General features: G+C 40.6%; 1 protein-coding gene across 1 annotated transcript in view; it reads left to right on the top strand.

The window, feature by feature from the left end:
• Positions 1–13,421: 13,421 nt before the first annotated feature.
• Positions 13,422–24,483, top strand: part of LOC308154042 (low-density lipoprotein receptor-related protein 1B-like) — a gene marked incomplete at both ends in the record, with an annotated part of 157,449 nt that continues 146,387 nt past the window's right edge. The window contains one exon of the mRNA XM_080527222.1: positions 13,422–13,506. Coding sequence (XP_080383348.1) covers positions 13,422–13,506 — 85 coding nt within the window. The remainder of the gene's footprint in view (positions 13,507–24,483) is intronic.

Below are 24,483 nucleotides of genomic sequence, written 5' to 3' on the forward strand. Positions count from 1 at the left end.
AAAGTTCAACTGAGGTGTCACTTTTAGCAAAAATCCAGTAAACAGTTTCAGTACTTCAGTATTTATGGTCCAGGTGCTGCTGACATTAGGATCTCTCAAAAGTACACACATGCAAAGAGAATCTGAAAAAGTAGCACAACTCTAATTAGATGTGTTTCTTCATAGGGACTGTGATTTTCCCCAAGCAATGATGAAATGTGTCAAGATGTGTTAGTAGTGAACTTGATTAAATACTCTGAAGCGATGCTTCTTACTTGAGATACATTTCCATATCCACATTAAAATGCAAGTCAACTAACATCACACATCATTAAGACCATGGAAAGACGGGTGCTAGTACACATGAGGCCCCTGGTGAAGACACCCTTGGACCGCCTGCAGTTTGCCTACCAGGCAGACATTGGTGTGGATGATGCCGTCATCTACACCGAGCTCACTCCCATTTAGATAAGACTGGCAGCACTGTAAGGGTAATGTTCTTTGACTTCTCCAGTGCATTTAAACACCATACAGAACTTACTACTTACAAACTACCTGACCAATAGGCCACAGTGTTTTTGGCTGCAGGGATGTAAGTCGGACTCGGTGGTGAGCAGCACTGGCGCCCCCCAGGGAAGGTTCTGGCTCCTTTGCTCTTCACCCTCTATACCTTGGACTTCAGGCCTATGTCATGTGTAGACACACAGAGACACCCAACCTGCTCCTAGTTTGCCTCCTAGATAGCCTCTGCAAAACGTCTGCAACCAGTGTGGGAAGGATCCTAAGAATCTGTCTTTGGGACATCACACCAAAAGTGCTCTCTTTCATTACAGAACGGAACTGCCCAGTTGAATTGAGTTGAAACATAGTGCCTGTAAGGTGTTTTGGACATGATAACACAATGAATGCCCTAGCCTTATACTGTATAAACCATGGTGACAAAACAAACAAATGACTACCACAGTAAGTGCCCAAGTAAGCAAAAAATCTCATACGACCTTATCCAATCATTGTCTGGCGGTACCAACTGTATCCATTCTTGTGTTATAGTTAGGCACTTTTTTTGTCATCACAATTATGCATCTCTATAATGGCTTTTTGCGCTAACACATTCCCTTGGTCTGGTATAGTACATGGTACTGCCCCACACTACTCACAGGTGGTTATGGTTCCTACTATATGGCCATGACACACAAGCTAGTGTGTGCTCCTGTTATGTGTCAAGAGTGAACAGGGAAGCACAGAGTTTTATTTGATACAGGAGGTATTCTTTTTAGTTTTTTTTATTATCTTTTTACATTTTAACCATTTAGCAGGTCTACACTTTTATCCAAAGCGACGTACAATTAGAGATTACAGTGACAGTCTCCCTGGAGTAACTTAAGGCTAAGTGCCTTACTCAAGGGCACACTAGTGGTGGGGTTTCCTTCCCAGATGGGATTTGAACTCATATTCTGTTCATTCTGAACAGATGAACTCTCAGGAGAGCCAGGACCAGTTTTAGTATTGTTGTCTACAGAGCCCATGAAAGAATAATGGGAACCAAGACAGGTGATTGTAGTGTTTTATTCTTTGTATAATAGTGTTTTTGTTTTGTTTTGTGTGTGATGTTGTAAATTCAGATGTTTCTTTTAAGTTTTCATCAGTTTTGTGTGGATTCCAATGAGGACCGTGGAAATACAGACATAGTCAACCATACACTGTCCCAGTCGGTAATCCCTACCTGTTTTAATGTGACCACAATCGATCCAGTGCCCAAAAAGACCAAGGTAACCCACCTTAATGTCTATCGCACTGTTGCACCCACGTCTGTCATCATTAATTGCTTTGACAGGCTGGTTAAGACCCACATCAACTCCACACTACCTGCCATGCTGGACCTACTTAAATTTGCATACTGCACACTGCCCTATCCCACTTGGACAAGAGGGATACCTTTGTGATAATGCTGTTCATTGACTACAATTCAGCATTCAACACCATTGTCCCCTCTAAGCTTGTCACCAAGGTCAGCCACCCCAGGCAAGCCCCACGTTCTCCCGGCTACCATCTGGCAAATGGTACCAGAGTATCCAGACCTGCACCAACAGGTTCTGGGACAACTTCTGCCCAGAGGCCATCACTGCTCAACTGACACCACCTCAATGTCTCTTATTCAAATTGAGGCATTATATTTTCAAGAGAATTAGCATACATTAGCCCATTAAACACGACATCATCCTCAATGAGGGTCCCTTCGGGGAAATGCCATGCTTGTATGTGTGCCTCACATTAAAATTCTAGTCTCAACTGTTCAAATGTGAAAGAGGCTCATGGTCATGAACTGATATCCTGTGCATTGTCTATGTCTGATCCTATCACGTGACACTATCTAAAATTAATCATGATATTTATCTTCTTGAGGCTCAGCAGCACACTGTAATAGAACATCGTCAGGTAGGAGATAGCATTAAATGATTATCCAACATGAAACACAAAACATTTCATGAACCCACCGTCTCCATTAGATGATAATCTCAGCCCCACAATAATTGTAAAATGATAAACAAAATGGTAGCATACACATACATTGTATGATGACAGTAAACATTGTATAAAGACACCTTGCATCCTCTACATACAGATTCTGTTGCAGTTGACTGTGGTGGTGCTGCTGTCCATGGTTCTGAAATATGTCACTGAGGGACTCATTTATGTGAATTGTCTGTGAATTTTCTCAAACAGCCGACTGAACTTTGCAGTGTCTGCTTTCTGTAGCAGATGGCCTTTCAGCCCATGCTCTGTATTTTTTTTTTTTTACAGTGTATACACAAAATTACGTGATTGGTGTGGCATCCATCATATTTGTATTTTGCAGTATTTACCTGTTAAACAGTCTCCTGTTTCATTGATTCTTGCAAATGAAAACCATTGTAATCCACTGTGACCATCAATGAGTGCTGGTGTAGTGACCTAATAAAAAACATTGAATGCTACAATTAAAATGTGCATTTAGCTAACAGCTAATTATGTGTGGAAATAACGAAATTGAAACCTGATGCAACTTCTCTCAACATAATCTCTGTGCTTCTAAAAGTGTCTGATAGGTGTAGAGGGGAGTGCTCTATGATACAATGTACCCTCTCTGGACCACAACTGTGGGAAAACATCAGTATTCAACCCACATGAACTACAAGTGTCAGTTTACCTGGTTTCACTTCTTTTCTGAAGGTGTTGTCAAACTGCGTCTGAGCCTGGTGAGCCTTACCATCCCTCTGTGTCAAACACATCAAAGGCACTCACACACTGCTCCTATTCCTGGTCCCTGACATTTACTGAGCGCATAAACATAGACATACACTACCCCAGGTTAAAGCCATATACTTGGTTAACTGCTGTAGTGTGACTAATGGTTTCATGGAGCACTCCTTTGTACACCCTTCAGAAGCTTTTAGGAGCGCAGAGATGTTCAGAGAGTGCATCAGGTTTCAGTTCATTATTTCCACGCATAATGAGCTGTTAGCTGGATGCACATTTTAGAACTGTAATATTCCATTCTTTAACCGATATGTATTCATGGTGATAGCAATTAGCAAATATGTATCTAATATGTATCTATTTTTAATTTGAAATTAAGAACAACAACTTTACTACATAGACGTTTATGATTTTTTGGTTAGGTAATGTTGATGACAACAGTACTGTCATTGTTCTGTTATCAGACCTGGTGGGTATTCCATCAACGTCGCTCGCGACAGTCTCACGAGACTTATCAAAATAAGACCGGATTTTCCTTTAGGGACGTTGATGGAATACCCCCTGCATTACTACATTTGTATTGCAAATGGTTGAGTGGGTATTGACTTCCTGTTTCAACCTAAACGGAACATCAATATCGTATTAACTACTGTACTACCCACAAATTGTATCTACCGGTACTCTGTTTTGTGGTAATATGGTAGTACCTGGGTACTGTGGCATCCATTCATGTTTTTTTCTAACATGGGCACAATACAACCCTTTAAAACAGACGGAGCGCCACAGATTCAGTATGGATACATTGTGTGTCTTTGTCTGTGACTGGAACACATTTGGTGCACCTCTAGGAGCAGCACTGGGAATTGGCATTGGCCTTGTGAAGCCAAACAACCACTAAACCCGATGATCTGGTTCAAAGACCTCACAGTCTGGAGTAATCCAACTGTATTGCTCTCTCATTTCACAACTGAATACTCTGTCGAGTTTATATTTATGTCATCAACTCTGCATTTCGTGTCACTTTCTTTCCAACCGTGTGTTTGTATCCCATTTTGTAAAAGTGAGGTATGCAAAGAAACCACATGACTCACCCAGTTAGACAGCATAAATGGCACACATGCGGAGAGATGTGGTGCCAATACTGGAATGGTTGCCTCTGCCACCTGCGAGCTTTGTGGACTTGTCATGTTACCGACTGAGGCTGACTCGTTGCAATTTGACGCTACTCGCGCAGGCATTCCCAAACCCACCATCAAACAGCTCCAATGGTATCCACAGCAGTGAAGGACCTGCTAATGGGTCCGTTCCTCATTGTGTCGCCATCTGGTCCTAGGAAGCCTGCAGGGTAAACATCACACTCTCTCTGTGCCCCCACTACCCGTTTTAAATCTGTTTAGTATTCTCTACCATCGATGTCACAATTTTCCATGACATCTTGACATGCTTTAAGCCTTGAAAACGTCCATTTTGTATTGATGTTACAGGAGTTTGATGATCAGGACTGACACAGAAATTGCTCTCTATGCCCATTGTTCATTGATCAAGCTCGTCTTTCTGACAGCGCTGCCAAAATGTTTTCGATAGAACCAAAACCGTCCCAGTGCCTCAATGGTATTGATTTACCCTTGCCTAAATATTGACAGGTCTCAGTAGGCCTCCCATCAGTTACTCCCTCCTCCACACAAACCGTATACACATTCCATTCTAAGAGCATTAAGAAACAAATAATGACATTTGTGGATGATCATAAAAAGCCATCTGAAACTATATTAATGATACATATTCTCTTAAGAATCCTTACACTGTGTTTGCACAGAGAGTCCTCTTCAGGCAGTACAACATTACCTCACACACAGACATACCAGACCACATGCTGTCTGACACTTTCATCCTCAGCTGTACTCTATAGGCATTTCCATGCTACGTGCAGGGGCGCCGCTAAGGGGGTGGTAAGTTAGGACGATTCTAAGGGCCCAGCACTGACAGGGGCCCATGAGAATCTTTAAAAAAATATATATTATATTTATAAATAATATTATTATCATAAGGACGTTAATGTAGCCGAATTCAAATTATAATTCTATGTATTAAAAAAAGTCACAAAAGAAACAAACTGGAGTTTTGTTTCTCTATGTTTAACAAAATGAAGCCTTATTATTTACCCCTCTATTTATTCATTGCATGGTTCAGTCCACCGCGCGCGAGCTGCTAGACTAGAGGAACGTTACCGCAAATATTCTGACAAGGTTTCCATGACCAACATGTCCTGCTGTAGTATGTGTGTGGGACAGATGGAGGACAGCCAGATTGGAAATGCATCAAATGTACGTGTGCGTGCGTGGACGATGTCGTGAAAGGCAAAGCCAAAGTCAGGGTCTCAAAAGAGAAAAGTAAAAAAATCTGTGATCTAATCACTGCATGGATGATCTAGTTAGCTCGCTATAGCTAATTAACATTAACTTCAAGTATAGTTAACTTACAGTGCACTGTCAGTATAATTTCAGTTAAATGTATGAGATGAGTGCAATTTTGGTCCAAATATAGGTTATTAGAGCTCAGTGAATTTGTATCCAGCAGCTATGCACTCTTGCTATAGCTAGCTAGCTAACTAGTATAATGTTACATGCTAATGACGTCATGCACAGATGCAGCTCCAGGATCAGGACTCCTTCCCTCAACCCACCTCCCAGTTGAAGGAGAAGGAGGTGAGCAGTAGGAGTTTGGGGTTAACAAACATATTTTGAATATTTTAATGTATGCTGCATTACCATGCAAGCATTGAATACAACTTTAGCTAATATTCATATATAGTTAATAGTTCTTCCAGTAATTGCAATAACATTGACCACTGGCATCTTAATAATATTGTTAGCTAGCTAGATAACATTTAAGTTAGCTAATCTGGTGTAATGTATGTATTATTATGTTAATACTATTATAGGACATATTATGAATTATGTACCTATGGATACTCCATGCCAGGGCCCACTTCAAGCAAGGCAGCCAGAGAGGAGAGCAGAGGTGGGGGGGTAGTGGTGGTCTAGTAGTGGATAGTGAGTTGGACTTGTGATTGGAAAGTTGCAAGTTCAAATCCCGCCTGAAACCTCACCACTACTTGTGTGCCCTTGAGTAAGGCACTTAGCCTTCAGTTACTCCAGGGGGAATGTCCCTGTAATTCGTAATTGTTTGGATTAAAAGCGTCTGCTAAATGGCAAAATTAATTAAAATTAAAAAAATTAAGAGGTAAAGAGGCAGAAGAAGAACAAAGGACAATGACAGCAGCACAGCAAGTTGGCTTCATCACTAGATTTCAAGGATCTTATTAAAGATGTTGCTATACTAAGAAGGCCCAGCGTTTAGCTTTGATTTGATTTGATCTCTTTACTCCTATCTTGAATCGTTGTGCATTAGGCTAGATATAGTTTTTAGCTCTCCAGGTATACTAAATACTGCCGCAGTGTAAAAATAAAAATCTTCCCATTTCACATTCAATTTCGCTGGCACCATGTCTGTGTTGCTCCCTCTTGTATAAGACACGTTTGTCTTTGTGTGAAACAAGCAATGCTGAGTCAGTAAATATCTCTCTGCTGTAATTCTTCATTGATCTAATCCTGACAGTATTATGGCCAACTGATCTTTACAAGATCTACATTTATTTAGACACAATACCACCCCATTAAAATTATATATTTTACTTTTTGTGTGATTTATACTTTTATAATTGGGTTCCAATCTTCATTTAATTATACTTTTGTCCTTGTGTTGTTCAAGTCTTAATTTAACAAGTTAAAGAATGTTGAGATTTCTTTGCTGAATTGTTGATTCCTGTATTAACTGTAATTTTACATTTACAAAAGATGTCCATCATTGGATTTCTTGCAGTGCATCAATAGTTCATCAACTTCAACTGGGTTTAGGTTGATGGGTGGTTTAGGTGGGGGGGCCCAAAATTATATTCTGTCATGGGGCCCAGAATCTCTAGCGGCGCCCCTGGCTACGTGTCAGATTACCTCAGGATTGTGGCAGAGCTAACATTATTGAGCAACAGAAGTGCCATAACTCCAGAGAGAAACACAGAACCTTTGAGCTGCAGACAACGTGTTTCTTCTCAAAGCAGATGATTGCTTTGAATAGAAAGTTAGTTTATGTACATTATGTTCACATCTGACTGTTTAATTAATAAGAGCTTCATATCAGCTAAGTATTATCTTATGTTGGTCCTTAGACTTACAGTAATGTAATGTTAAGGAATGACATTTACAAAAACCAGTTTTTCTGTACCATATATCATCATCATCATTATTATTATTATTATTATTATTATTAGTAGTAGTAGTAGTAGTAGTAGTAATAGTAGTAGTAGTAATAGTAGTAGTAGTAGTAGTAGTAGTAGTAGTAGTAGTAGTAGTAGTAGTAGTAGTAGTAGTAGTAGTAGTAGTAGTAGTAGTAGTAGTAGTAGTAGTAGTAGCAGGTTTTGAATATTGATCTCTGATCTCTCTGTACTACGTACTGTAGGTTTTATAAGATAATGTTGTTCATGCTGATGTTATGTAATACCATTGCACCCATTGTATGCCAACGGTCTTGGTGCTGATAAGAAGTTTAGGGTTGTGTTGGCAGAAGAAAGGGGGTGGGGGTGGTACAGCTCTGCAGTAGTGCGTATCAGAGCAGAAGACTCCTGGAGGAGCTTACCCCTGCAGTACTTGATGTGTCATTTCTTATATAGCCATGCTGTGAAGCAATAAGACAACCTTGTCAGCCCTGATCACTGGCAATCTTATACAGTGGGATATGCATTTCCCTTCTGTAATCATTAACTGAAAGACAAAAATATTGCATTGGCGCCCCACTGGTGGAATGATCTTCCCATCACTGTCAGGTCCTCTGTGGCTCAGTTGGTATAGCATGGTACTATCACTGCTTAGGTTGTGGGTTTGATTCCCCCTGGGACCATATATACTGAAAAATGTATGCGCTCACTCAATGTAAGTTGCTTTGGAAAAGTGTCAGCTAATGGCATACATACAGTGTGACTTTTTCCCTTTCTCTACACTGTTGATTCAAACAATGTGACAGCAGCTGGTGGGAACAAGTCGGCAACCAATCCAAATGTTCAGACTTTTATTCAGAAAAATGTAAATAAATGTCAACGTTGTTGAAAATCAATGACACACTCGCTAGTCAAGCCAAAACATTGCAATGCAATGGATTCGGTGAGTATTCCCCACTACCCTACACTAACTAGGTATCCATTGCATTGCAATATTTTGGCTCATGCACAAATTCATTTTTCAGAATAAAAGTCTGAACATTTGGTCAGTTGCCAACTTGTTCTCGCTTTCAGCAGCATATTTTATAACATTCACTGTACAGGTGTCTGTGTTTGATCAGACCTCATATGTAGGATATGTAGTTATTTATTATCAATTATCAATGGGGTGTTATTTTCCAATCAGGAGATGTGAAGGTGATTATTGTTCATATTACTGTGTTATTGTATATAGTTGATTTATTTTAGTATAGTTGATTTATTTTAGTATAGTGGATTTATGTGTTGTTGTTTTTGGTTAGTCATACAGAATGTTCTACGGTTTTGTGGATTGATAGGGTTTTATTGATTTTATGTCATGTTTTGCAAATGTTTTTATGTTCATGGTTCTAAAAGAAAGTAAAGCATTTGGACACCTTCGGGACACGAGGAGAGGTTTCAAGGGAACCACCTTGATACCACTCACAAAAAGCTTAGCTATTGTTCTGTTAGCATAGCAACACACATATTTTGTTTGATTTGACAAGTTGCTGGGGCACTGTGAAGTGTCTTTTGGCATATTGTAGACTTGTCAATGTTCTGTCGAAGATAACATTTAAAAATACAAATCGGATGGATATGCACTTTTTCTCCGTGTCATGTGTCATTTTGAACTATGATCTGAGCATATCCACACACAAACCTCAAGGTATTATCAATTGGCAACCTGCTTTTGATCATCATATTTCTAATGTTATAAGCAGATTAGTTTGGGTATGAAATTAGTCAAATAGGGCTTTCAGCTTAAGAGGCTTTAAAGCCCCACTTGCAGTAATATGCAAATTAGAATGTGAAACAACAATCGATGCACCACAGTATACTGTATACTGTATGTGTTACTGTGGGATGACCTATACGTATGTATGTATGTATGTATGTATGTATGTATGTATGTATGTATGTATGTATGTATGTATGTATGTATGTATGTATGTATGTATGTATGTATGTATGTATGTATGTATGTATGTATGTATGTATGTATGTATGTATGTATGTATGTATGTATGTATGTATGTATGTATGTATGTATGTATGTATGTATGTATGCATGCATGTATGTATGTATGTATGTATGTATGTATGTATGTATGTATGTATGTATAGAGTTTTGCTTTTAAAATCTTGTTGTGGAAGAAGTCCCAATCCAATGCAATCTCAGAGGCTGTGTTATCATAAGTTATGGTGAGGTACCTGCAGTGGCAGGTTTAGATGCACTTGCTCCAGGATGTGGAATGTCCCAGACATAGTCCAGGTAGACTATACAGTAGATTAACTGACCTGTCTAATGATTATCAATCGATAATGGGATCTAATTAATTCTAATAAGGGTGTTAAAATGTTGCGTAGTTTAAGGCGGTGTGATTAATGCAGTGTAATTCAAGTCTGTATTCTTCCATCACCCCTCTGGGTAATTAGTCTCCCAGATGAAGAAGAGAAAGGCTGCCTGGAATACAGAATGGGAAAATGAATGGCAGTGGGTAGCTGAGCGAGCAGACTGTGACTAGCCAAATGTGTGCAGGAAGAGAAGATTTATATCCAAAAGTCGAACTGGGAAATGAGCCGCAAACTATTGGTAATAGATTAATTTACGTTTTTGACATTGAATGTAGGACAGATAAATAGGAATCTGATGAATAGGAACGAAAGACAGCACTTTGGAACATCACATTTTTTCCCGGTAATGATCTTTTTTTTAACGATGGAGACCAGGACATCCTCATTGTAACCATGTCGGTGGATTCTTTTTTCCGCATGAATCCATTCTCTCTCAAGACTCGACTTAGACAGAAGAAGCATCTGCGGTTTTTGAATTTGTTCTAAAAGGAAGGATGAGCAGTGAATTTTTATGGAGATGCTTTCTTTGCCTAATCCATCTTAACAGACTGTCATTACTTTCTGGTGACTCAGTTTAGGATACAAGTCAAGGTCATTTACATTATAATGACACATTCCACAAGAAATCATATGAATGCTTTTCAACAGTGTACATTGTAAGAATTCATATAAACGTTTGTTTGACGTAATTATGACATTATGACGTTATTCCTCTAGGCGGCCTAAATCCAGCACATTTGTGCCATTTATCACGGGAGGTTTACTGGTTAATGACCGTTTAAAGTGGGACTGCACTGGCCGATTTGGCTCCTCATTTAAAAGAAAATGCTGAAAAAAGAGTAGTGGGGACCGGTTCGTTTCACCATCAAGGACACATAAATATTCATTGCACTCGACAATCTTGGAAGTTCAGCTCCATGCAAGCTGCTGCACCTCTGTTTTCGATGGGCACTGTGACTGGGCCTCTCTCTCTCTCTCTCTCTCTCTCTCTCTCTCTCTCTCTCTCTCTCTCTCTCTCTCTCTCTCTCTCTCTCTCTCTCTCTCTCTCTCTCTCTCTCTCTCTCTCTCTCTCTCTCTCTCTCTCTCTCTCTCTCTCTCTCTCTCTCTCTCTCTCTCTCTCTCTCTCTCTCTCTCTCTCTCTCTCTCTCTCTCTTTCTTTCTTTCTCTCTAACTGCCCGAACGTGACGGTAAAGTTAGCAAACGTGATTGTGTTGTTCAAATCCCTTTAGGAAGTGGTAGAAAACTCGGTGGCAGACTGTACACCTGCGATGTTCCATGCAAGCCAGCTAGTCTGCCACTGACATTCCTGTGCTTTTAGTAAATCCTTCCCTTACTGATTGATGTACGCCCACAAGCTGCCAGACTTAGGGAGGTTATGTAGGTTTACTACAGTGAAATAGTTGGTTTGTTGTCAGGTTGATGGCAAATGCTTAATATCTAGACACAGTATCCACAAATCAATGCTCTATTAAATAATTCAGCAGTTTACAAGATTTATCATGCACTCATTTCTTGTTATGTCACAATTTAGCCAGCCGATTTGATGGATTCCAACGGCAAGTGAGAGTTTTTCAGAAGGCATGCATTTGTAGTCATTTGTATGCCTGTACACGAGTGTGCCACTGCCTCTTCCAAGAGGTCTGGACATTTATGGAACGGATGGGAGTGTTCCTGCCCTGTAACAGTAGGGCTGCAGACTCAAGCCTCAGTCGAGCTGTTCTGTCTTCCCCATGAATTGTAATGTACTGTTATCAACAGATGGTTATGTCAATATAGATTGTTCTGTCAAAATATTGAGAAACTGATGCTGTGGCTAAATGCCACTTATCTTTCAATTTGCAATACAGCACACAGTACATGTTGTTTAGTAACAATAGCACTGAGGCTTGTTTTGAAAAGGAACCATCAATAACAAGGGCTTTGCTTTTGTCCTCCAAGAGAACCTTTTTATCTCTGTGGGTCAAGATGTCCTGGCAGAGGGTAAAAAGGGGGCATTCACATTGATGCCAAAGTCTAGCAGCAGTGATCAATCTTTTTTGTGTGGCCAGTATGGACTGTGGTCCTGAGGAAAATGTGAACAAAAACTATTGTGGCTAGCATTGACAGAATTGGCAGATACAAGAACTGTGATACAACTTCTCTTCTATCTGTTTGTCTGTTAGTGAGCTTCCTTAAAGGTTAAAATGTGAAGGTTTAAACTACTAGTTAAATAATGCACAGAATCAATACCCTCAGATGCAAATAGGTAATCTATCCAAAGGTCAAACACCATGAGAAGGTTGTTTTTATTTGATAAGTGACAGAGATCCAAACACAAGGAGGAGTCCAAAGGTCTCTTAGCCTGTTCCATGTGTGATTGAATAGGGTTTCAGTGAATACGGTATGCAGGGGTCCCATAGTGAGACGTCGAACGGATGTCGACTGAAAGAGAAACATGGATACGAAAAAAAACGAAATAAACTCCATAACTGCACTCTTCCTGCACATCCTTGTGGCAAGGGAAATAACATTAAGTAGCATGTGGGCTGTGAAATCGTCTCTGAATTTTAACATCATGCAATACATTATTCATGTGCTCTTAGTGGGGGTAATATTCGCAGGATCGTGAGGCCGCTCTGACAGCAGTTGTTTTGATTGTGCTGTTTAATGTGAGGGAGAGTGTGCATTGCTCAGGTTCCGTTGATAATTGGTTGATAAACTGCTGCCGTGGAGGGGAAAAAAGGTGACCTTCTGCAGAATTGAAGGTTGCACACCTAATGACAACTCCATAATAAGTTTACATCGATTTGTCTCCCGTTGAGATACACTTCAGCGCTTTGAAGGCTACGGGTTGATAGAAAGGGAGACTGAGAGTGTATCTTCTTCAGATCTAAGCCTATAGGAGAGTGGGACTTGTCACACGTTTTAGTCTTAAGCCTACTTGTACCCAGCCTAAATGCCTTACACAATTCCATTCCCATTGAAAGAAAAAATATCTCACTAATTGGTATCTTTTTATCCTCCTTGTTTACTGTTCTGTATGTCATTATGAAAATAGATATTTAAACTTAATCTTAACTGGAGACAAATAGCCCAGAGGTGGTAGGTGGTCACTACGTACAGTGTGTGTTTGTCGTCACAAGTGGTCTAGAAAACACAAACAATTCTCAAATAACCTATCACTGGTAATATATATATATATATATATATATACAAGTGGGGCAAAAAAGTATTTAGTCAGCCACCAATTGTGCAGGTTCTCCCACTTAAAAAGATGAGAGAGGCCTGTAATTTTCATCATAGGTACACTTCAACTATGAGAGACAGAATGGGGGGAAAGAATCCAGGAAATCACATTGTCTGATTTTTAATGAATTAATTGGTAAATTCCTCTGTAAAATAAGTATTTGGTCACCTACAAACAAGCAAGATTTCTGGCTCTCACAGACCTGTAACTTCTTCTTTAAGAGGCTCCTCTGTCCTCCACTTGTTACCTGTATTAATGGCACCTGTTTGAACTCGTTATCAGCATAAAAGACACCTGTCCACAACCTCAAACAGTCACACTCCAAACTTCACTATGGCCAAGACCAAAGAGCTGTCAAAGGACACCAGAAACACAATTGTAGACCTGCACCAGGCTGGGAAGACTGAATCTGCAATAGGTAAGCAGCTTGGTGTGAAGAAATCAACTGTGGGAGCAATTATTAGAAAATGGAAGACATAAGACCACTGATAATCTCCCTCGATCTGGGGCTCCACGCAAGATCTCACCCTGTGGGGTCAAAATGATCACAAGAACGGTGAGCAAAAATCCCAGAAGCACACGGGGGGACCTAGTGAATGACCTGCAGAGAGCTGGGACCAAAGTAACAAAGGCTACCATCAGTAACACACTACGCCGCCAGGGACTCAAATCCTGCAGTGCCAGACGTGTCCCCCTGCTTAAGCCAGTACATGTCCAGGCCCGTCTGAAGTTTGCTAGAGAGCATTTGGATGATCCAGAAGAGGATTGGGAGAATGTCATATGGTCAGATGAAACCAAAATATAACTTTTTGGTAAAAACTCAACTCGTCGTGTTTGGAGGAGAAAGAATGCTGAGTTGCATCCAAAGAACACCATACCTACTGTGAAGCATGGGGGTGGAAACATCATGCCCTGGGTCTGTTTTTCTGCAAAGGGACCAGGACGACTGATCCGTGTAAAGGAAAGAATGAATGGGGCCATGTATCGGACATTTCCGCCGACATCCTTCCTTACCTTACCACCCTAATCAACTCCTCCCTATCCACAGGATCTGTCCCAGCGGCCTTCAAAATAGCCAGAGTCAAGCCTCTCCTCAAGAAACCTACCCTTGACCCATCATCTGTCCACAATTACAGACCTGTATCCCTTCTCTCCTTCCCTTCCAAAACCCTTGAACGCGCGGCATCTAAACAACTGACCGACTATCTCCGGAAGATGGATCACTTAGACCCCCACCAATCAGGCTGGGCATTCCACTGAGACTGCGCTCCTTGCTGTCACGGAAGCCCTCCACTCTGCCCAAGCTTCCTCCCTCCCCTCTGTTCTCATTCTCCTTGACCTGTCTGCTGCCTTCGACACAGTCAATCACCAGATCCTTCTCTCCATCCTCTCAGACCTGGGCATCTCTGGCACCGCACACTCCTGGTTTTCTTCCTACCTGGCGGGCCGCTCCTACCAGGTGACCTGGAGAGAATCGCTGTCTTCTCCACGAACCCTTTCCACTGGAGTACCCCAGGGTTCTGTCCTAGGGCCCCTACTTTTCTCCCTCTACACCAAGTCTCTTGGCTCGGTAATCTCTTCACATGGGCTCTCCTACCACAGCTACGCAGACGACACTCAACTCTTCCTGTCCTTCCCCCCGTCTGATGTACACGTGGCAACCCGTATCTCAGCATGTCTCGCTGACATTTCAACTTGGATGGCTGACCACCATCTCAAGCTCAATCTTAACAAGACCGAGCTCCTCTTCATCCCCGGGAAAGCCTGCCCTCTCCAAGACTTCTCCATCACAGTGGAGAACTCTACTGTAACCCCCTCCCTGACAGCCAAGAACCTTGGAGTGATCCTGGATAACCGACTATCCTGTGCGGAGAACATTGCAGCAACGGCTCGCTCCTGCAGATTCTTCCTCTACAACATCAGAAGGATACGACAATTCCTTACCAGAGAGGCAGCGCAACTCTTGACCCAGGCACTGGTCATCTCCCGCCTGGATTACTGCAATGTACTCCTGGCTGGGCTCCCCGCTTCAGCCATTAGACCTCTGCAGCTCATCCAGAATGCTGCTGCCCGGCTGATATTCAACCTCCCCAAATACTCGCATGTCACCCCTCTCCTTCGCACCCTGCACTGGCTCCCGATAGCAGCTCGCATCAGATTCAAGACCCTGGTGCTTGCATACCAGGCAGCTAAAGGGACAGCCCCTGCCTACCTGAAGGAAATGGTAACCCCCCAAACCCCTGCCCGCTCACTCCGCTCCTCCACCTCGGCTGGCCGACTGGCCCCACCTCCTCTACACAGCAGTCGGGCTGCCCGATCACGTCTCTTCACAACACTGGCTCCCCGCTGGTGGAATGAGCTCCCCACGGCCATCAGAACGGCTGAGTCACTACCCATCTTCCGTCGTAGACTGAAGACCCATCTCTTCAGGTTACATCTTAACTGCTCCTCCTGAGACATCTTCTGACCCTCACCACTACGTCTCCTAAAGACACCCGCTTTCCCCTCTACTGTGTCCCTAAGAACTTCTATTGCCCCCCCTGTACTGTTTCTCAGTTTCTCCCGAAAAAAAATAAAAAAATAAAAAGTTTTAGTAGAAGGCGATAGGGAGAAGGTTTTTTCTTCTATCAGTGGCCCCGGGCCCGAGCTAGATTACTCTTCCTGCAACGAATGGTGGATTGCTGATTCACATGCTTAGTATTCAAATGTATTGATTGTAAGTCGCTTTGGAATAAGGCGTCTGCTAAATGCCAAAAATGTAAATGTAATGTAAATGAAAACCTCCTTCCATCAGCAAGGGCATTGAAGATGAAACGTGGCTGGGTCTTTCAGCATGACAATGATCACAAACACACCGCCCGGGCAACGAAGGAGTGGCTTCGTAAGAAGCATTTCAAGGTCCTGGAGTGGCCTAGCCAGTCTCCAGATCTCAACCCCATAGAAAATCTTTGGAGGGAGTTGAAAGTCTGTGTTGCCCAGCGACAGCCCCAAAACATCACTGCTCTAGAGGAGATCAGCATGGAGGAATGGGCCAAAATACCAGCAACAGTGTGTGAAAACCTTCTGAAGACTTACAGAAAACGTTTGACCTCTGTCATTGCCAACAAAGGGTATAACAAAGTATTGAGATGAACTTTTGTTATTGACCAAATACCTATTTTCCACCATAATTTGCAAATACATTCTTTAAAAATCAGACAATGTGATTTTCTGGATTTTTTTCCCTAATTTTGTCTCTCATAGTTGAAGTGTACCTATGATGAAAATTACAGGCCTCTCTCATCTTTTTAAATGGGAGGACTTGCACAATTGGTGGCTGACTAAATACTTTTTTGCCCCACTGTATGATATATTATTGCAAATAAGATTTGTCTGTAATAATGTTTATTCAGTTGCAAGACATTCTTGTTTGGTGGGCCACCATGCTTGGGGAAGAGGTCCAGAGGCCTTCCTTCTTCGCTTTATGCTGAAGCCAAATAATCAACACCTCTTAATCATAATCACATCATACAGTGTAGGCTACTACGATGAGAAAGTTAGACAAACGTAAACATGTTTAGGATGTTGATTATTTGGGTGTTTATGTGTGTTGTTGGTCTTTAAGCTGTCAATCAATTAGACTAAAGATAGCAGACTCAGAAGTTGTAAGCTGAGAAATCCGAATTGCAAGAGCCTTTTACCGATGGTATCTGTTTTGATCTAAGGATACACATCCCTAAATAAGTAGAGCACTCCTTTGAACTGCTGCTGCTGCTTACTCCACAAATGATTAGTTTATGTTTTCAAACCTGCTGAATTCACAGAGACGCTTGCTTTTTCATAAGGAGCAGCGGGGGGAGGGAATGGAGCTCTTAATAGTATAGCATAAAGGTACCTAGAAGAAGAATATGTCCTCCTGTTATGCTAATGCTCCTCTGGTAACAACTGAAAGGCAGGCGATAAATTCATGTTTTCTTAGACAGAGAGGTGCGAACAAAATATGATTTAAAAGAGCCGTGCAGTTTAATATGAACATTTACATGTATACTGGGTTTGACGTTGATGTTTACTCAGCTTTGGTTAGATAGCAAACATAAATAGACATCAAATGCAATGTGGCTCTGGAGTCCCGCTTCTTTGTTACCCATTTGAGCAACTTCCAGTTGTGAAACTTTCCCAAACTTTCCCACTTTCACAAGTGGTCCCCTTCAAACTTTGCTTTACTGAGGTACTTCTTATTTATTTACTCCCCATTTGGGGAGTCCCGTAGACTTTTTGTGCATAAAGCATAAACTCCCAGCTTATTATTGAAATGCAAGAACATCAACAGTCTCAGTGGGACTGTGGGAAAAGAAGGTGAAATACATTTGAACAGACGATAGTTTTAGGTTCTTAAACTACTTGAATATAGGGACTTTGTACTGTACCGGTAATTGGGCCTACCAAAATATACTATTCATGATAAAAGACTCCTGGCTTGTTGTATAGACATCATAGCATTATTGAGATGGTGAGCAGCCACTATTATGTAAGATCGATTATGTATTTCTTCCCCCTGTGATGTTCAGTATATTTAACAAGCCATTACTACTACCACAGCAAAGAAACACTGGCGACAGTGGTGTCGCATTGCATTTTATGAGCTGCAAGGTTACAGCTTATTTCAGATATTACTCAATTAGTTGGTTATCTTTTCTAAAAAGTACCATTCTGGTAGTCTTCTTAATAGGCTATCATCATTTAAAGAAAACATTCAGAAAATAAAGATAGTGTGTTAACACCACAAGGTCTCTCAAAGCTTGTGTTAACACTAGAAGCCCCTGTCCCTGGGCCCTACTAACCAAAGCACCCAGAGTGACAACAAATATTTTGTTTTCAAATGAAGTGCCAATATGTGACGGCAGCTGGTGAATGCGGGAACAAGTCGGCAACCAACCAAATGTTCAGACTTTTATTCAGAAAAATGTAAATACATTTCAACATTGTTAAAAAACAATGACACACTCGCTAGTCAAGCTAAAATATTGCATTGGATTCAGTGAGTAATCCCCACTACTACCTAGTACCTAGTAACATTTGGCCAGTTCCCAGCTTTCACCAGTTGCTGTCACATAACAAATAAAACAGAACCCAAATCTAAAGCAATAATCACATGTAATGAAATATAATTATACATAGGAGGAGTAGTGGTGGCCTAGTGGCTAGTGAGTTGGACTGGTGATCAGAAGATCACGAGTTCAAATACCACCACTACTGTCCCCTTGAGTATGGCACTTAGCCCCAAGTTACTCAGGGAGACTGTCCCTGTAATCGCTAATTGTAAGTCGCTTTGGATAAAAGCATCTGCTAAATGGTAAATATTTGCAAGAAGAACCAGTCATTTGCTAAAATGCAATACCACGATAACAGGATGACCCTGGGACAACATTTTTCACTTTCAATCGTACATTTTCAATCGTTTGATAACGGAATGACCCCAAAACGCTGTGAAATATCAGCTCCAAATTCAGATTCAAATATGTCTGCAAAAAGAGTGGGGTGATAGCGATACAAAATATCTCTTTTGGCTGTTGAGCTACAGTAAGTACAGTAAAGTGGATTTACATCCGGTAACAGAATGACCAAATAGGTCCCCCACAAAAATGCATGATTAATCGATGTAAAAAATTAATTTCAGAATAAAAGTCCTAAAAAAATGATTTCAGAATAAAAGTCCTAAAAAATAATTTCAGAATAAAATATCTTAAAAAATAATTTCAGAATAAAAGTCCTAAAAAATAAATTTCAGAATAAAAGTCCTAAAAAATTATTTCCGAATAAAAGTCCTTAAAAAATAATTCCCGAATAAAAGTCTGAAAAAATATATTTCTGAATAAAAGTCTGAAAAAATTAATTCTGAATAAACGTCTGGAACTTTTTACTTCTCTCTTGACCCGCATTTTTGAAAAGTGAAAAGTCTTACGAGTATGATCAATGTAATGTTAGCTAGCTACCTCTAAACATGGATTTGGCTGGGCATAAATGAATTAATTTGAGGTGGTAAACACAGTCTGGCAATCTTATCTGTCTATTTAACTTATCTGTGTAGTTCTGAGTTTCTCTCCAGAGCCATATGGCGCTTTTCCATTGACCAGACCGGTATGGCTCAGCACGGCACGCATTTGAAAAGTTCGGTATGGTACGGGTAGGATACGTTCTCCATTATACACAACAGACCAGGAACGAACGGTGACAGTAGGAGGAGTTAAGTGTCATAAGAGTACTTCACTTTAATAAGAGCCGGTATACTGCTCAACGGGGGGGAATTAGATAATAATTATGTCAAAATGCAGCACTATCATGCACAGATCAGCCTTAAAACATGTAATGTTAGTTATATAACGTTAGATAGGGAGCAATGTATTTCTATGGAAAGGCTGTGCTTGACGCTCCCATTGGACTGACGGCGGGGCTCATACAATCTCTGCGTTTGTTATAGATAGATACGAGTGCTCCGGTGTCTTGCTGGTAGTCAAATATATTTATTTATACAGCATATGGATGTTACGTGCCTGTTACTTGCTGCTTTCAGTTCTAGTAGATCTAGTAGTTCTAGTAGATCGTGCAACCAGGGAAACGGCGACATGTGTTAAAGGGAGCAAGACACGAATCTACCGTCAATCTGAACGGTGAAAACACCTGGTCGGCACATCTTGGGATTCCATGGAAATTATAGGGAACCTATGTGAAAGAGGCTTAAATGTTGAAATAACAGTAATACCATGTTCATTGATAAAATGACATAAGGGATGAAAAGGGGGGATGGCAGTTTTAGAACGGGGATGATGAAGTGCGCTGGACTGAGGAACGGTCTAGCATAGGCACAGCACATCGGCATAATAGCAATGTTTTTGTTATGCTTGTTGTTAATAAAAGTTCTATGATGCATTGAAATGACATTAAACTAAGATAATAAGATGGTTATCATAATTTTTCCAATCTTTATTAATAAGTTATTACAGAAACAGTAAGTGACATTTTCCGAGTGAAATCTGTTGTGGTATTTAAAAATGGCGGTTAGCGATGAAGTCTATGAACATGGGATGACGATGTTGACGATTTCCATTAACCAATCAACGGTCTGCAGCGTCACGCGTCACACACAGCCTGGCACGAAAGTACCCCTCTCGAACTGGAACTAAAAATGACACGGGTACTATGGCCCGGTACGGCTCGGTTGGCAGTGGAGAAAGCAAAACAAACCCGGATCACACGGTACGGCACGGTAGTGGAAAAGCGCCATTACACATCTTCACCGTAATGTGCAGTTGGAGAGATGCTGAGGAGAAAAATGTCAGCTAAAAAGAGAAAGATTGATGCAGAGTGTAGGGTTTTTAACAAGACCTGGACAGCAAAGCTGTGTGCTTAGTTTGTGGATTCCTACAGATCGCTGTGTTTAAGGACTACAATTTAAATCGCCACTACGAGATTAAACATGCAGACAAATATAAGAACTTGACTGACGCAGAGCGGGAACGGGCATCTGGTGCGTTGCTAGCTAAGCTGCATACCCAACAAGGACTTTTTACCAAACTGTACACATCCAGGGATGGAGCGGTCAAGACAAGTTATGTGATATCCCACAAAATAGCAAAAAACAGTAAGCCATTTTCTGAGGGGGAATTCATCAAAGAGTGTTTGGTGGACTATGTGGCGCTAATATGCCCAGAGAAAAAAGAGGTATTTGAGAATGTGTCTCTCTCCAGGCGAACCGTAACAAGAAGGATCGAGGAAATCGCGGGAAATCTTCTCATTGGCTTTGGATGAGAGCTGCGATGTCCACGACACAGCCCAGTTACTCGTCTTTGTACGTGGGATAACGAAGGACTTAAAGATTACGGAGGAGCTGGCAGCAATACGGTTAATGAAAGGGACGACAACAGGGAGTGATTTGTTCACGGAGGTACTGTAAATGAATGATTGGACAAGCTGGGACTGAAATGGGACAAACTGGCAGGTGTTACAACAGACGGGTGTTCAAATCTGACGGGGAAACATTTTGGACTTTTGAAGCGAATGCAAGACAAAGTGAGTGAAATGGACACAGAACAGAAATGTGTATTTTTACATTGTATTATACATCAGGAGGTGTTGTGTAAGTCAGTGCTAAAACATTGTGACATAGGCTACCACACAGCTGTCAGATGGCTCAGCCTGGGCAAAGTGCTTAAAAGAGTATGGGACCTCAGAGCAGAGATTCAAGCGTTCTGTGAGAAGAAAGGGAAGGACATCCCAGAGCTCTCAGATGCAGACTGGATGGAAGATTTTGGATTTGCTGTAGATGTGATTGCACTAATGAATTAACTAAATACCAAACTTCAATGCAGGGGCCTTTTTGTACATGAAATGTAAAGATTTGATACAGAATGTACAATTTCAAGACTTCAAAACAGTTGAGAATGAAATGAACATGATTTGTTCTCCCTTAACCTGCAGTGTGGATAATACACCCAGTGACGTTCAGCTCGAACTCATTGACCTGCAGTCTGATACACTACTGGCAGAGCACTTTAAGTCAGTATCACTGCTGGACTTTTACTCTTCTCTCAAAGAGGAGAACTTTCCACACATGAGGAGGCATGCTCAGAGGTTGCTAGTTCTCTTTGGATCTACCTACACATGTGAACAAACATTCTCAGTGATGAAGTTCAACAAATCCAGATACAGATCCTCTCTCATTGATGATCACCTCTCAACTGTCCTTCGCATCTCCACCTCAGACATTCAACCAGACTTCAGTGCACTTGTTCAAGCCCAAGGCAGACTGGACTTTTCTCCTGAAAAATATCAAAAGCACTTGTTGCTTTTTCTACTCAGATGCTTAGCTCTGTGTGTTGTAACTTTATAGTTAGTTAGACAGTTAAAATAGATAGATTAATATGTTACATGATTGATTCACAGTTAAAATAGATTGATTAATGTGTTACATGATTGATTCACAGTTAAAATAGATTGATTAATGTGTTACATGATTGATTCACAGTTAAAATAGATTGATTAATGTGTTACATGATTGATTCACAGTTAAAATAGATTGATTAATATGTTACATGATTGATTCACAATTAAAATAGATTGATTAATATGTTACATGATTGATTCACAGTTAAAAGAGATTGATTAATATGTTACATGATTGATTCACAGTTAAGAGATTGATACATATGTTACATGATTGATTGACAGAAGTACATTTCTGTTGTATTAGCTAAGAAGAAGAAGAACTGCAGGTTCCAGAATATCTTATAGAAAGACGTCATATAAGTTGACAGTTTGTTGTTTTTGAGAAATGTGAATTGTACATTGAATTTAAAGTGAATATATAATAGCTTGTTTTATTGAAAAAGAAAGTGATCACAAGTGTATGTCAGCAGATTTGCATATAAAGAACCTTTCGCTTGATATCACCAGTCCTAGCCATCATTTCAGAAGGTAGAAATACTACACTGTGACTCGTAATGTTGTATGTATGTAATGTTAATAAATAATAGGCACAAACTGATGTTGCAAAAGGTCAAAACTATAGCTGTTTTTACTTCCCTGTGTTTAAATGAGTCCTCTTGCTATATTTGACCTACTCCACATTTTCATAGCCTTATCGTAACATGTATTCTTACCAGTAGCAGCTAGTCAAAACCATATAATTTACTGCTTTTTATAAAGCGATAAAAGTAATATTGTGCAGAATTAAGTTCAGCCTACTGGTCCGGCCCTCCACAATAGTCCCGGTTTCTCATGTGGCCCATTATGAAAATGAACTGCCCACCCCTGATCTAGAGACTGTTGTGCATGAAAATCCCAGGGAAAAACAATCACTGAGATCATTTTTCTCCGTTCTGATGGTTGAGGTTGAACATTACCTGAACATTACCTGGCCCGTATCTGCAGGATGTTATGCATTGTGCTGCTGCCTTATGATTGGCTGATTAGATAATTGCATGAATGTGAAGGTGTACAGGAGTTCCTAATAAAGTATTCGGTGAGTGTATGTGTCAGTGCAGTCTTTAATGATGAAGATAAATAGTTTGACGTCCTTTTTGTAGAATTGTGCAACATTATCAATTAACTATTATGGAAGTTACTTGCACTTCATAGTTATGTGAATTGCTGTCTTTGCTTTCCCCACTGTACTCAACCACAATGAAGTCTCCATTTATTGGGTTAGGAACCTCAAGTCTAACCCTAACCCTAAATGACCAAAACGCGTATTTTTGGTTTTCAGTTTTTTTCATATTACGAAAGTTTAAGTGTTGAAGACCCCACTCAATATAACAGTTTAAGCATCACTAAAGACTTAAGATAATTTGTGAATTGGATTCACTGTATCATCTGCCGTCCTGCTTCGTAGGCCACTGCGTAAGTGATACATGGCTATGTGTTTTAGGACTGTTCAAAAGCAAGGACTGTGTAACCATCTAATTATGTGTAGTTATGTGTTTTTAGCATGTTGATGTTCTATCAGCATGTTGTGATAGTTGTGTCGTAGTGATGTTCTTTCTTAGCTGCTAGCTAGCTACCAACACGAAGGTAGAAAAAGCGTCTGTTTTGATTCAGAGCGATTTTATCCGGTATTTGCTTTGAGGTGTAGCAACATTCAAATAAGCATATCTCCTTCAACGATTTCAATGCATGACACATCATTTGAAAGCTTACAAACTGCACATTTATAATCTGTAAAAAACTGAAAAATGACCTTGCCCTACTTTTCACCAGATCCTGTCACATAAGTTTGACCAGAAGTCAAAGCCTTTGCTTAGGCCTATCCCTATTATTACGATGAAAATGGTTGAGATATGTATTTCTCACTTAATTTCTCAAAATATGGACTCTTAGCTTTCATTTGACAACCAATTCGAGACGCTCTGATGAATTACACGTTTTGATCACCATGGGTCCTTTTACATGCAATTGCCCTAAAGTTAGTGGACAAAAAAAAAATCCCTTTTTCTTTCAGTGGCTTTTTATTTCAGCCGCCAGACAAATCTGTCAGCCTTAGGCTCCACCACAATGAAAATAAATATTGATGTTGTCTCCCTGCTTATAACAAGCAATCAAGTCACTCACAAAAGTGTTCAAAATGTCTGTAATCAGGGAAATCATGTGTCTGTCGCTGCGCGGCCTTCTATAATCACTTTGATTAGGCATACCAGCGAGTTAGTTTGATTAGGATGCTCATTCGAAACGATCTAAATAGACTGAGAAAAACTGTTTCGACATACAAGTGTTTCTTCTTCAGAGGCTTGATCATGCAAATAACATTTCTTGTTTTTCTGTCTGTGCAACCCATTCATAATTGTAAGGTCTGTTTTGATTCACCATGATGAGGGTAAAAGCTGCAGTGAGAAACACACACCTGTGATAATCTCACCCCAGGACG

Source organism: Nansenia antarctica (genome assembly GCF_963989245.1).
Source record: "Nansenia antarctica genome assembly, chromosome: 3".
Taxonomy (NCBI): Eukaryota; Metazoa; Chordata; class Actinopteri; order Argentiniformes; family Microstomatidae; genus Nansenia; species Nansenia antarctica.